Raw genomic sequence first — 14,136 nt, forward strand, 5'->3', positions numbered from 1 at the left:
CTCTGGGCTGAGGCAATGAAGTGTCTATATGAGATTCTCTAGCCCCTCTCTCTCTCCTACAGTGGCAGCTGAAAAGGCTACATGTCCCAAATGGTGCAGCTACAAAACAGTGGAATCTCGGTCAGCCTAAAACCTCGAGTGACTGTGTGGAGCAGATTCTCTCCCATTCTCACATCCCTCTCACCAGCAATGGGATCTATCATGTGAGCAAGAAATGAACTTCTGGTGTGTAAAACTTGTAACACTTTGAGACTGTTTGTTATCTGAACATAACTGTATTCCCAAGAAGGCATCCCTCATTCTTCTGCATGCATAGTGCTTATTTCATACTCTTAATTTGGCCATTAATATATCTACATGTTAAACCCATATTTCTCTGAACCGGCTCTACTGGACATAAGATCATGCACAAGTCAGCAAGCAAAGCTTTAACTTTCAACCAAATACACAGTAGTGAGCAGTACAATTCAGTAAACACAAATATTTTCTGCTGCACAAAAAACAGGAAATAATTAAATTTCTTATAGACATTTCTTTATTGTATTTCCCACTTGAATAGAGAATAATTTAAATGTGATTCATACTGACAGCAAGCACAGTATCAAATATTAGTTTTTTTAATATTTTTCTGTTCTCACCCTTGATTCCTTTAGGAAAAAATATTTAGATGACCTCAAAGAAACAATTATTATGCTAATCACAGTATGCAGTAACACAACAATCCCATATTCAATAGAAAAGAAAGCAACAAAGAAGTGAAAAAGTCTTTCTCCTCAAATCATTTTAATTATTTTTTCCACAGCCATATAAATTTAAAGTATGAAACAACAATACAGCTATAGAATCTAGGTTCTCTTTCAAAGCAGCGGCATATAAAACATAGAAAAGCTAAAACCCCAGCACAAGATTCAAAAGAACAAGGACTGAGAGGATTTTGATGAAGACATGAAATGCACAAAATACAGTACACAAAAATACTAGAATGCATAAAATATAAAGCTACACATTTCAAGTAGAAAGCATTGTAAAATATATAAAATATGCAAAAAATCAAAAAGAGAAAGATTTTTCTTAAGAGTACCATGAATACACTGGAACTGGCAATTAACATTTGAAGATGGGAACAAGAAAACAGCAGTTTCCCATTTAAAACTTTATTTCTAGGCTTTAGGATTTCACCTTCTTGACATCCTTCTTTCCAGAGCTCTCAGTAGCTGACTCTGCTTTTCTTTTCTGTGACTAAAATGGAAACAGATTTAATGTTCTGCTCCAATATGGACATTTTTAAATGGCCCAACAATGTTAAATCTAGGATGTAAATGCATTAAAAAAAATTTTTAACATGAATATTCACTTAAATGTTATAGTCACAATTAATGTTCTATATAGCCCAACAAACTATGTAACCCAATGTAAAATAACCTTCAAAGATGTTTGTTTTTAAGAAAAGATATAAAATATGCATAAAAATAATCATCAAGTGTCTACTTACATATGGTACTATAAATGTACTCATCTTAACTACTTAATAGTTAAAGTTGCATGGGAAAAATGTTATTTATGAGTGTATTATTTTAAAAAACTGTATGATGGAAAATACCACATTTCATATATTCTACGATGCACATTTCTTTCCCACATTAGCATCTCTGAAATCAGGATGCATCTTACAATTGATGACTAGTTATAGTTACTTGGCAACAGTTTTTCTCAGTGGTACATAAAATACTGCTGTGTCGTAGAGTGGAAGGCATCTGAGATTTGATAAAATATGGTAGTTTCCATAACCACACTCAAATAACATGATCTATTAAAGACTATTTTAAATTGTAGCCATATAAAGCAACCTGACTGGATTAAAATCAAGTCATCTTATTATTCAACAGTTACTTATTAGCAAGTAAACTAAAGTCTGCTCAAAGTTCTCATTTGAACTCACAGTTCCACAAAGAAAAATTTATTTGATCAAATCAGAACTTTCTGCTTCAATTTCAGCCCCATCCCATCCCAAACCCTCCTCCTACTCCCCGTGACAACTCCGGTCTCAAGTTGAAGAAATTTATTTGCATTATACTTTTTCTTAAAGTCATGAGGAATGTTTTTTAAATACTGGGCCCTGTTACTAGGGAGTTCCTAACCATAAGTTCTATAAACAAATAGGAAACATGGTTGTAGTGTAATTCCTTTCCTGTCAAAAACAAATTACCAGCTCATAAAACCAGTTTTTATAATAGGTATCACTAAGGTATTAAACATAATATAGGCATTTAAATTATGTAAAAAATGGGATCTACCTAAAAGTTAGGAAAATGCTGAAATTTTTACCATTGGAGTTTTAGTTGCACGTTTCTTCTTTTCTGCTCTCTCTCTTTCCTCAATTTCCATATTTTCTTTCTCAATCAATGAAATCAGAGTATTACAGCGTCTCTGGAACTCCTAAATCAAATAGTTAAAGATTAATTTCTGTAAGCCAGGAATAATCCTTAAAGAGTGATAATTCTTTAAATGTATCATTTCTGTGGTACAGATTTCTACAGTCGGTATTCTTCAAAACAATATTCATACAGGATACTAATAGATTAAACCAAAAATATAGGAAGGGGGCTAAATGTCATTCAATGGGTGAATGGGTAAAAAAACTGTGGTACATGCATACCATGAAATACTCCTCAGCAAATAAAAAGTGTCTTGGTACACACAACAATCTAGATGAATCTCAAGGAACTTATGCTGAATGAAAAGAACCAATCTCAAAAAGTTCCATACATATTCCATTTACATAACATTCTTGAAGTAGCAAAAGCCTAGAAATACAGAACATATCAGTGGTTGCCAGGGGTTAGGGAAATGGGGGAGAGCTGGTGTGGCCATAAAGAGCTAGCACAAGGAAGTCATGTGGTAGTGCTGGTTACATGAATCTACATGTGATACAACTGTACTGACCTACATTCACATGAGTGTATGTATAATCAATGTAATCTGAATAAGCTCTGTGGATTGTACTAATGTCAATTTCCTGGTCATGACATTATACTATAGTTATGCAACATGGTACCACCAGGGAGGACTGAGTGAAAGGTCCATGGGACCTCCTTGTACATTTCTTCACAACTTCCTGTGAATCTATAAATATTTCAAACTAAAAAGTTAAAAATCACATAAAAATGTAAGGGAATATCTTATTGCCAAAACAAGTTTTGGGAGTACTCACTTTACAAAAGTAAAACAGACTGCTTTAGTAGAGAGCACCTCAAAGCCTTCAAGTTCCTGACAAGCACTGTCAACCATGAGGTGAGAGACATAGAATGCAAGCAGCTCCCAAAGCTATTCAGCCAACAGAACTCTCTTGTCACAGAACATATTGTGGGAACAAAATTCTGAGGAGCGCATCTTAGGAAACACAGCTGTATTTAATTTGGAGCAAACAACAGCTGAAAAGATTTTGCATCAGTTTTGCCATTACCTATATTTCATGGCCAACAAATCAATGCATCCAACTATAATATAAACAGTTTTTATTAATGTATGATGAGTATCAAACATGTAATTCATTAACACTGATATATATTGACCATGTATACTTTTGCTGTATTTTAAAGGTAAAAATAGTTTAATATTAAATGATAAATAACATTTAAAATTTTTTAAAGATTTTATTTATTTGTTTTTAGAAAGAGGATAAAGGAGAGAGAAAGGGAGGGAAAAGAAACATAAATGTGTGGTTGCCTTTCACACACCCCCTAGTGGGGACCTGGCCCACAACCCAGGCATGTGCCCTGACTGAGAATTGAACTGGTGACCCTTTGGTTCCCAGGCCAGCACTCAATCCACTGAGCCACACCAGCCAGGGCAAGGGGTAAACAATATTTTAAAATATGATTCCCTTTTTGTATAAACAAAAATTGTCTGATAAAATACAAAATAGCTAAACATCCGAATGAAAATGTATGTTTGTTGACAATTAAAACCCCAACAAAAAAATGGTCAAAGTACAAGAACAGAGAACTCCTAAAAATAAACAATACCATCTTTATCAAATTAGCAATGGTATGTGCACCCATGTAGGTGTGGTCTATGTATCCAGTGTCATCAATTAAGATGGCAAAATGAAAACTCTAACTCACTAGTGACAAGATGCCAATGCTATGAACTGAATTTTGAACACTCAAAATTCATGTTGAATTTAACATCCCACAATGTGACTGGAGGTAGGGCCCATAGGAGGTAATTAAGTTTAAATGAGGTAATAAGGGCGGGGCCCTAATCCCATAGAACTTGTATTCTTAAAAGAGAAAGAGATGTCCAGAGGTATCTTTCTACATTTCAACCAAGGAAGGACCATGAGGGACACAATGAGAAGGTGCCATCTACCATCTGGGGGAAACAGTCTCACTAGGAAACAATCCTAATAGCACCTTGATTTTACACTTCCAGTTTCCAAAACTGAGAAATTTCTGTTTAAGCCACCTGGAGACTAATACACTATCTTTCTAGAAAACAATTTGGGAATATCAGTGAAGCATCTTATTATTAAAGAAACACAATGTAAGGAAATAAGAAATATATACAAAGACTTACAAAAGAATGTTTAGATCAATGTTATCTATAGCAGGAAAGTACCAGAAACTAAATTTTTGGTAATTTGGAAATACAGAAACATGTCTTCTTATATACAGAGAAATAGCTACAAGAATATTAACTACAGAGTTACTAGTGGTTAACAGTATGTATCTCTGAGAGTACAACCAATGGTAACTTATATTTTTTTCTTTATACTAGTCTGTATTTTCCAAATTTTCTGCGGTGAACACTGAGGTGCTGGGCAATCTGTAACATTTTAAGAAATGGCCCTGACTAGTGTGGCTTAGTGGATTGAGTGCTGGCCTGCAAACCAAAGGCTCCCTGCTTTTATTCCCAGACAGGGCACATGCCTGGGTTGTGGGTCAGGTCCCCAAAAGGAGGTGTGTGAGAGGCAACCACATAACCACATACTGATGTTTCTTTCCCTCTCTTTCTCCCTTCCTTCCCCCTCTCTAAAAATAAATAAATAAATAAAATTTAAAAAAAGAAATGAAAAGTGGTTTTCTAAAGATAGTTTTATTGTCCAAAAGCTAGAAAAATGATATATTGTTACATACAGAAATATTATCAACTATCCAAGTACTTCCTACTCTTTATAATGCAAGCCCAAAAGGAGGTAGAAAACCAGAGATAGTCTAGGCAAAAAAAAAATTCCTCATTAACAAGTTATTGTTTAACAATTAAAAAGAACCTTACAAAACACTGCTATGTTCAAGTCTCTTGTACATATTCAATTACTCAAGGTTAAATAATTTAACAAAAATAACACTTAAGTTTTCCTTACTTACTAATACAGTATCTTTAGTAAAAGGCAAAAGATTTATAAGATCCAAAAAGAAACCAGAGTGTAATATACTGGTATCTTTAATATGCAGACCAAATACTCTTTGTAGCTTCATTCAATAACACACATACAAATTAAACAGCATGTTATTCAATTCATCTATTATAGAAAGGGCTAAGTTGACCCTGATGAGATTTGATTGTTGGTTTCTGGGGAGACTAGATCAAGTCTTTATTTGAAGCTGATTCTTGAACCATTAAGCCATACCCTCTGGCTGTTATCATTCTCAATATGTAAGAGCTGCCTGTGACTGCAGATATGTTTAGATACAAATCCATAGTTCATATGGGTGATTCAGGAAAAACATAAAACTTCTGACACAGTCTCATATGCAGAGAAGTAGAATATCTCAAAATGATCATAAATAGACTGTATAATGACTTCCTACCTTTATTTCTTTTAACCTGTCACTAACTACTCCAGACATTAAGAAATAAACTTAATCTCACTAGAGAAAGGCCACAAGGAATGGGAGTATGTTGCTTTACTAACCTAGGTATTATCGCTTTCTCTAGAGATACCAACCCCATTTTTATTCACACATTTAAAGACTAACTAAACAAAGTATCATAAACAGAACACTGGCTAAAACCAGAAATTATATAAGAAAAGCCAGGTTACCAATAAAAGTGTTGTACTTTTTGAATAACTATGAAATGACTATGAAAAATTTCATGATGTCAAATGCACTTTTATCTTATATACATTTTCCTTTTAGTCTACTAAATTTTTAAGTATATTTTGACTATGCTATTAGTTTTCCCAATTTATCCCCCTTAATCACCCTTCTGCCCTGCACCTCCAACTCTCCAGCATCCCCCCCCCCACAGTTGATGTCCATTGGTTGTACATATAAGTTCTTTGATTCGTTTTCTACACCATTCTTAACCTCTCCTCATCTATTTTTTATAAAGATTTTATTTATTTATCTTTAGAGAGGAAGGGAAGGAGAAGAGAGAAATATCAATGTATGGTTGCTTCTCGTGAGTCCCCTGCTGGGAACTGGCCTGAAACCCAGGCATGTGCCCTGACTGGGAATCGAACTGCGATCGTGTGGTTTGCAGGCCCGTGCTCCATCCACTGAGCTACACCAGCCAGAGCTTTCTCCTCATCTACTTTTATGTCTACCAATTATGCTTCTTATTCCCTGTACCTTTTCCCTAATTCTTCCCCTCCCCACTGCTAACCCTCCATGGGATCTCCATTTCTGTGATTCTGTTCCTGTTCTAGTTATTTGCTTAGTTTTTTTTTTTTTTTAAGATTTGGTTGTTGATGGTTGTGAGTTTGTTATTATTTTACGATGTTTTTTTATCTTCTTTTTCTTAGGTAAGTCCCTTTAACATTTCATATAAGGGCTTCGTGATGATGAACTCCTTTAACTTGACCTTTATCTGGGAAGCACTTATCTGGACTTCCATTCTATATGAATGCTTTGCTGGACAGAGTAATCTTGGCTTGCCTTTCATGACTTCAAATACTTCTTTCCAGCCCCTTCTTGACTATAAGGTTTGAGCAATCAGCTGATAGCCTTATGGGAACTCCTTTGTAGTAGGTAACTCTCTCCTTTCCTCTTGTTGCTTTTAAGATTCTCCCTTTATCTTTAATCTTGGGTAACTTAATGATGATGTGCCTTCATGTGTTCCTCCTTGGGTCCAATTTCTTTAGGACTCTGAAGGCTTCCTGGAAGTCTATTTGTTTTGCCCGATTGGGCAAGTTTTCCTTCATTATTTATTCAAGTAAGTTTTCAATTTCTTGCCCTTCTTTTTTCTGGCACCCCTATGACTCTGATGTTAGAACATTTAAAGTTGTCCTCGAGATTCCTAAGCCTCTCCTTTTTTTAAATTATTCTTCCTTCATTTTGTTCTGGTTGGATATTTATTTCTCCCTTTTGTTCCAAATCATTGATTTGAGTACCAGTTTCCTTCCCTTCACTGTTGGTTCCCTGTATATTTTGCTTTATTTCACTTTGGGTAGCCTTCATTCATTCCTTCATTTTACAACCAAGTTCAATCAGTTCTGTGGGCATCCTGATTACCAGTGTTTTGAACTCTGCATCAGATAGGTTGGCTATCTCCTTGTCCCTTAGCTCTTTTTCTGGAGTTTTGATCTATCCTTTCATTGGGCCATGTTTCTTTGTATTGGTGCACCTGTTATGTTGTAAGGGAGCAGGGCCTTAAATATTCACCCTGGTGAAGCAACCCTCTTTGCTGCATTGTGGTGCTGTGGGGGAGGAGTCAGAGAGGGTACAATGCTGCTAACTCGCTCTGCTCTAGCCCACATTCCAATGAACTCTCATTGTGAGACTGGGAGTTTCTCCCATGGTGACAACCCCTGCAGTAGCTCTGAGTCTTTTGTTTTCTGTTCAGCCAACCCTCCTGCTGTGCCCGTGCAGTGTTCTGCCCTGCTGCACATCCTCTTCACTCAGATACTCATCTCTGCTCCTCCTACTGATCTGGGTAAATGTTTCCTTAACTCTGTGGTTGTCAGAGTTCCACAGTTTGATTTTCTGGCACTTGTTTATTGTTTTTAGATTAGGTGTTATCCTTTTGGTTGTGCAAGGTAGCAAAGTGTTTCTACCTACACCTACACCTTGGCCAGAACTCTCTAAATTTTTGTAAATCTTTATCCATATTTTCCTGGGGTTACAGGAGTTGTTCATGCCGTCTCAAACTGTTTCTACAATTCTCTACTCTTATTTATCTCTTTCCCTTACCATTTTCCCATGCTGAATTTAGGAATGAGGTTGGAGGAAGAAAAATAGCATGCAGGGAAGAGAGATGCTAAATCAATAAAAACAACAGGAAAAGACTAATGGAACACCGTTCTGCAATGTTAAGAGCTATGGCAAAAGAAGAAAGTATTTTGTGTTCACACATGTGCGGAAATGCTGGATTTTAAAAAGGTTGAACAAGTGTCTTCAAGGCAGGATTTTTCGAAGGAGGATTCAGTATCAGAATTTCCCAAATCTACTTGAACACAGAACCCTTGTTCTGCACATCACCTAATTGCAAACCCTAGTGCAATTGTCTGGTAGAAACCAACTGGGGAAATGCTGTGCAGTTAGACTAAATTTGGATCAAAGTACAAAAAAACCTAGAAACAAAGAACAAAGAACTAAGAAATTTTACTTAATTCAGTTGACAAAAGGATCTCATTGATGATCTTTGAGCTAGAGAAGTACTACGTTGGTCCCTTTAGAAAAAAAAACAGTTGTGCTTAATAATTAAGTGAACTGCAGATAGTAATATATTAGCCAGGGGAAGAAAAAAGATGAGAAACAGAGAAGATAGAGAGATATAAATGTGGGATTATCAGCCTATAGTTGGAAGTTGAGGGAGACATTTGTCCACTTACACAGAACAGTATTTCTAAAATGTACATCATGTCACTGATTTGATAAATCTTGCAATAGCTCCCCACTTCCTATAGATTAAAGACCAAAGACTTCAATATAGCAGACAGGGCTCTTTGTAATTTGGCTGCCAGCTATTCCCAGTACTTCCCTACTTACACCCTACCATACCAACCTACTTGGAGTTTTTGAAAATGCTCTGCTTGTTTATATCTTCTCACATCCTGTTTCTAAAACTCTAAATGTCATCCCATGGCCAACTCTTTCTAGTTTATATATATTAAGATTTTATTTATTTATCTTTAGAGGAGAAGGGAAGGAGAGAAGGGGAGAAATATCAATGTATGGTTGCCTCTCCTGAGTCCCCTGCTGAGAACTGGCCTGCAACCCAGGCATGTACCCTGACTGGGAATCAAACTGCAATCGTGTGGTTCTAGTTTTGTAAGACTTGGTTCCAAGAGGGCCTCTTCTGTGAAGCTATTCCTCTTATCTAACCCTCAAGGCAAAGTTAAACACTACTTCCTCTGTACATTTCTCTATATAGAACCTTTTTCAAATTTAAGGCTGTAAAGGGACATTTTCAACTTTTAAGTGCATGAGTTAATAATCTATCTCTATGAGCACAACCACATTGCATTTTTAACATTTTAGTAATTCTATAGTCAAGAAGAGCTCATCAATACACTTCACAGTTTACCAGTTTTTTAAAAATAATTTTATTTTATTTATTTTATTTTATTTTATTTTATTTTATTTATCTTTAGAAGGGAAGGGAAGGAGAGAGGGAGAGAAATATCAATGTATGGTTGCTTCTCCTGCGTCCCCTGCTGGGAACTGGCCCCTGCTGGGAATCGAACTGCAATTTTTTGGTTCACAGGCCCGTGCTCAATCCACTGAGCTACACCAGCCAGGGCAGTTTACCACTTTTTCCAATAATGAATTAATTCATATTTCTCCCATTTCATTAATAATATAATGCTCTAAAATATCAATGTTAGCTGTTAACCTCCAGTAAACTGACATACAAAATCAAAAATTGTGAGTGGCCTGCTTTATGAAATTTTCTAGGCCATGCTGCATAAGCAACAAACAAAAATATTACTGTGACTATAGAATAAGGTGGAAATTCTTGAATTTTACTTTCATTTTTCTAACATACCTATAAAGGAAATCCTTCTCTGACTGTGATGAACTAATATCCTAACACCAACTATCACTGATACACCTATAAAAAGTTATAGTGATATTTTCTAAAAAGTATTTTTCAACCCCTGCCATAACTATAATTAGTATCAATTGTATCTAAAAGTTATTTTTGTGAGGAAATCATTTGAAAATATGTAATGTTATTCAAGTTTATAGTGTATTTTATTGAATTCACCTGAAAAATAAATGAAATTCAAAACACTTATTTCTAATTATTTTACTTTTAGAGACAGAAACATAAAAGGAAAATGATGATGGTACTTGCTATTGGAAGACTTGAATGCTTTTAAATTTTTTATTGTTTTACTTCTAATACAAGCCTAGCATCTCCTATGGACACTGGAAGAGAAATTCTAATTTATCAAAATTAAAAAAATGAGTAATTTCAGATTCTCTCAGGTATTACATTATTTGATTTATTTTTAAAATATTTTAGTTATTTTTAGAGAGGGGAAGGGAAGGAGAAAGAGAGGGAGAGGAACATCAATGTGTTGTTGACTCTTTCATGTCCCAACTGGGGACCTGGCCTGACTGATTATCAAACCAGCAACCCTTGCGTTTGCAGGCCAGCACTCAGTCCACTGAGCCACACCAGCCAGGGCTTAAAGATAGCTTCTTTAGTAGCTATGTTTAAAGTTTAAACATCAATAAGATTTTAATTAGAACACAGTGACATATATGATGAATCAAATTACATCCTCTGTATTTCTAAGATGGGATTTTTCAATGAAACCAGTAATTTTAACTTTGGAAACCACAACTGGCTCTTTCAATCTTCCTAGATTTTGAATATGATTCACTGTACAAGAACAATTTTTTTAAATAGCAGGCAGAGAGATCACCTAGGAATATAAATAATCTACTTTTTCATTTTATTTTTATTTTTTCTATTATGGTTTATATTCATATTATTTTGTATTAGTTTCAGCATAGTGGTTAGACTATCATATACTTTAAAAAGTTTTCCCCTGAAATTTTCAGTAGCCACCTGGCAATACTGTAATGCAGTTATTACAATATTATTGACTAGATTCCCCATGCTGTACTTTACATCCCTGTGACTCCTTCTTCCTTTCTGCAGTGTAGTATTCCATGCTAAGCCAAATAAGCCAGGCAGTGAAAGACAAATACCATATGATCTCACCTATAAGTGGAACCTAATCATCAAAATAAAACAAGTGAGCAAAATATAACCAGAGATACTGAAATTAAGATCAAACTGACAGTAACCAGAGGGGAGGAGGGAGGGGATAATGGGGGGAAGGGGAAAGGGGAAAGGGTTTTCAGGAACATCTATAAAAGACACATGGACAAAACCAAAGGCGGGTAGAATCAAGGGTGGGAAGTGGGGATGCACCCCAGTGGGTGGGTGGGGGGAGTGGTGAGGGAAAAATGGAGACAACTGTACTTGGACAACAATAAAAAATTTTTTTTAAAAAGAACAATCTGACAGTAACCAGAGGGGAGGTGGGAGGAGATAATGGGGGGGAAAGGGAGAAGGGTTTTCAGAAACAAATATAAAGGACACATGGACAAAACCAAGGGGGTGGGATCAGGGGTAGGAGGTGGGAATGGCTGGGGTGTGGGGGAGCGGGGGGAATGGAGACAACTGTACTTGAACAAAAATAAATAAATAAATAAATAAATAAATAAATAAGATCGATATATCCCTGTGACTACTCTGTAACTACCAATCTGTACTTATCAATCCCTCTTCCTTTTTTATCCAGTCCCCCAACTCTCCTCTCATGTGGCAGCCATCAGTCTGTTCTCTGTATCTATGAATGTATTTGTTTCATTTATTCATTTACATTGTTCTTTAGATTCTACATGTAAGCAAGATCATATGGTATTTGCCTTTCTCTGACTTATTTCACTTCCCCAATAATTGATATTATCAAAAATATTCCAAAAAACATGGTCTTTATATATATATACATATTTAAAAATATATTACCTGTACTCTAAATCCAGATATATAAGCAAAAATGACCCATTACCCAGAAGGAAAATAAAAACAATGTCAGAATATTTAAACATAGAATAAACTATTATATGTATTTTAAAAGATTCGAAATAAGCCAGGCGGTGAAAGACAAATACCATATGATATCACCGTTAACAGGAATCTGAACAAACCAAACAAGCAAGCAAAATACGACCAATGACACTCAAATATGGAACAGGCTGACAGGGTCCAGAGGGGAGAGGGGAGAGAATCATAGGGGAAAAGGGAATGGACTCACATGAACAAGTATGAAGGACACATGGACAATAACTAAGGGTGGGGGTGGAAGGGGGAGGGAGGCGGGGAGCATGGGGCGGGGGGCGGGCAGGGTTGGGAATATAAGACAGAAACCTGTACTTGAACAAGAATTAAATAAAAATTGTATTAAAAAAAAGAAAAAAAAAGATTCATTAGAAATCATAAATTCTACCTTCCAGAAGGTAATTAAAGAGTAAGATGTCTTCATTTTCAAAAGACAAAATGAAGGTTTCATTTTGCAATCACCCATATAGTTAATATCTGCTCTTTTGAAAAATATACATTAGAGATAAGTATCTTTTTTAAAGATTTTATTTATTTATTTATCTTTAGAGGGGAAGGAGAGAGGGAGAGAAACATCAATGTATGGTTGCCTTTTGTGCGTCCCCTGCTGGGAGTTGGCCTGCAGGGAACTGGACTACAACCCAGGCATGTGCCCTGACTGGGAATCGAAGAGATAAGTATCTTAGTAGAGAAAGGTAATGTTTTGTAGAAAGAAGATGGAGGAAAAGAATCCTTACGAGGGAGTTCAGAGACATCTAGTGGTTGTTAATAATATACTTTTTTTTTTCTTGGAAATAAAATAAGGGTATACAGTTTTATAGTCACACTCACTCTACAAGAAATATAAGATTTTCCTTGAACTTCTGAATCTGTTTCATTCTACTGCTTTTGTTTAATGATTACAGTAACTGGAAACAGCATTAAACTCTCAACCTTTTAAAAAATAGTACAATATCACGGAAATAATACTGGAAATTCAGCATAAGTTCCATCACATAAAAGGACATGTACGATCTAAAATATAATTCACCAAAAATGCAAGTAGGCATTTGTCTTTTACAAGTTGTTGAAATTTGTAAAACTAATGTTATATATCAATTATAACTTAAAAAATGCATGCCTTTTGAAAATAGTTCTCTGCTAAACATAGTCACAGATGCACTGAGCTAGAAAGCACCTTAAAAGGCTAAGTAGCTCACTGCCAAAGCCTTCACACAATCAACAGAATCTCATTTTTCAAATCTAATAGAAAAGCTATTCTACATTGTCCTTTAATAATCCATGTCAATGATCCCAAGAATCCTGCCAAACAATTCTTCTTTACATCCAATGTCAGCTCTTTATTCTATAGATTCTTACTTTTTTATTGTTTTACCAGTACTTTCTACTGCATCTTATTAACACATGTACCTCTTCATTGTTTAACAAGTATAGCACTTTACATTTATTCCCATTAAATGTCATGCTATGAGATTCAAGAAATCCATCACTCCAGTCTTTCTAGTTCCTTTTGCATCCTGGCTTTATCCAAAGAATTTGCTAGCTCTCCCAGCATTACATATTCCATAAACTTGATAGACATGTTCTAATAACAATCCCAAAACACTCTAAATTTGTGTTAAAGTTTTAAGGAATATATGATCTTGTAAAGTATCTGCCAATATTAGCATCTTCAATATGGCAACTCAGATATTTTTCTTTTCTTTTTTATTCAACTTGAACTGCAAATACAAAACCAAACAAAATCTTTGTACCTCTATGAACCTTTCTTTGGTCAAGAACATATTTATGGTTTCTAGAAAATACTTTCAAAATGTTCAATGTTTGGACTGTTAGTTTCTGTTTACTTTTAATTTTTAGGCTGTATAAAGCTATTTTTGCCTTAATTATCTCAGCTGGAAAAAGACTGATGATTCCAACAGCAAAAATGTGTTGCATTTATTTCAGTATCATCAGAACACTGCTGAGCAGCACTAGAATTTAACAGAAACACAATTCATATTAGAAAGTACCAGAGTGAATTATAAGAAGCTAAAATGAAAATATCTCTTCTACTTAACTATTCTCTGTCACATACTGTTCTTCTAAAAACTCAACAGGCAC

The 14,136-nt window shown here is 35.3% G+C and overlaps 1 protein-coding gene across 6 annotated transcripts in view; it reads right to left on the minus strand.

The window, feature by feature from the left end:
- Nucleotides 1-531: 531 nt before the first annotated feature.
- The window catches only part of SMARCA1 (SNF2 related chromatin remodeling ATPase 1), a 78,918-nt gene continuing 65,313 nt past the window's right edge, over nucleotides 532-14,136 (minus strand). For 3 of the 6 annotated variants that reach the window (XM_037059294.1, XM_037059290.1, XM_037059289.1), the window contains 2 exons: nucleotides 2,326-2,436; nucleotides 532-1,239 (listed from right to left, as the gene is read on the minus strand). In XM_037059294.1, coding sequence (XP_036915189.1) covers nucleotides 1,168-1,239; nucleotides 2,326-2,436 — 183 coding nt within the window. In that variant the 3' untranslated portion in view covers nucleotides 532-1,167. Of the gene's footprint in view, nucleotides 1,309-2,294; nucleotides 2,437-14,136 lie in introns of all 6 variants that reach the window. The other 3 variants (XM_037059293.1, XM_037059291.1, XM_037059292.1) reach the window with 2 other exon arrangements.

This window comes from Sturnira hondurensis, unplaced genomic scaffold, assembly GCF_014824575.4.
Source record: "Sturnira hondurensis isolate 20B ecotype Veracruz unplaced genomic scaffold, ASM1482457v3 Scaffold0010803, whole genome shotgun sequence".
Taxonomy (NCBI): Eukaryota; Metazoa; Chordata; class Mammalia; order Chiroptera; family Phyllostomidae; genus Sturnira; species Sturnira hondurensis.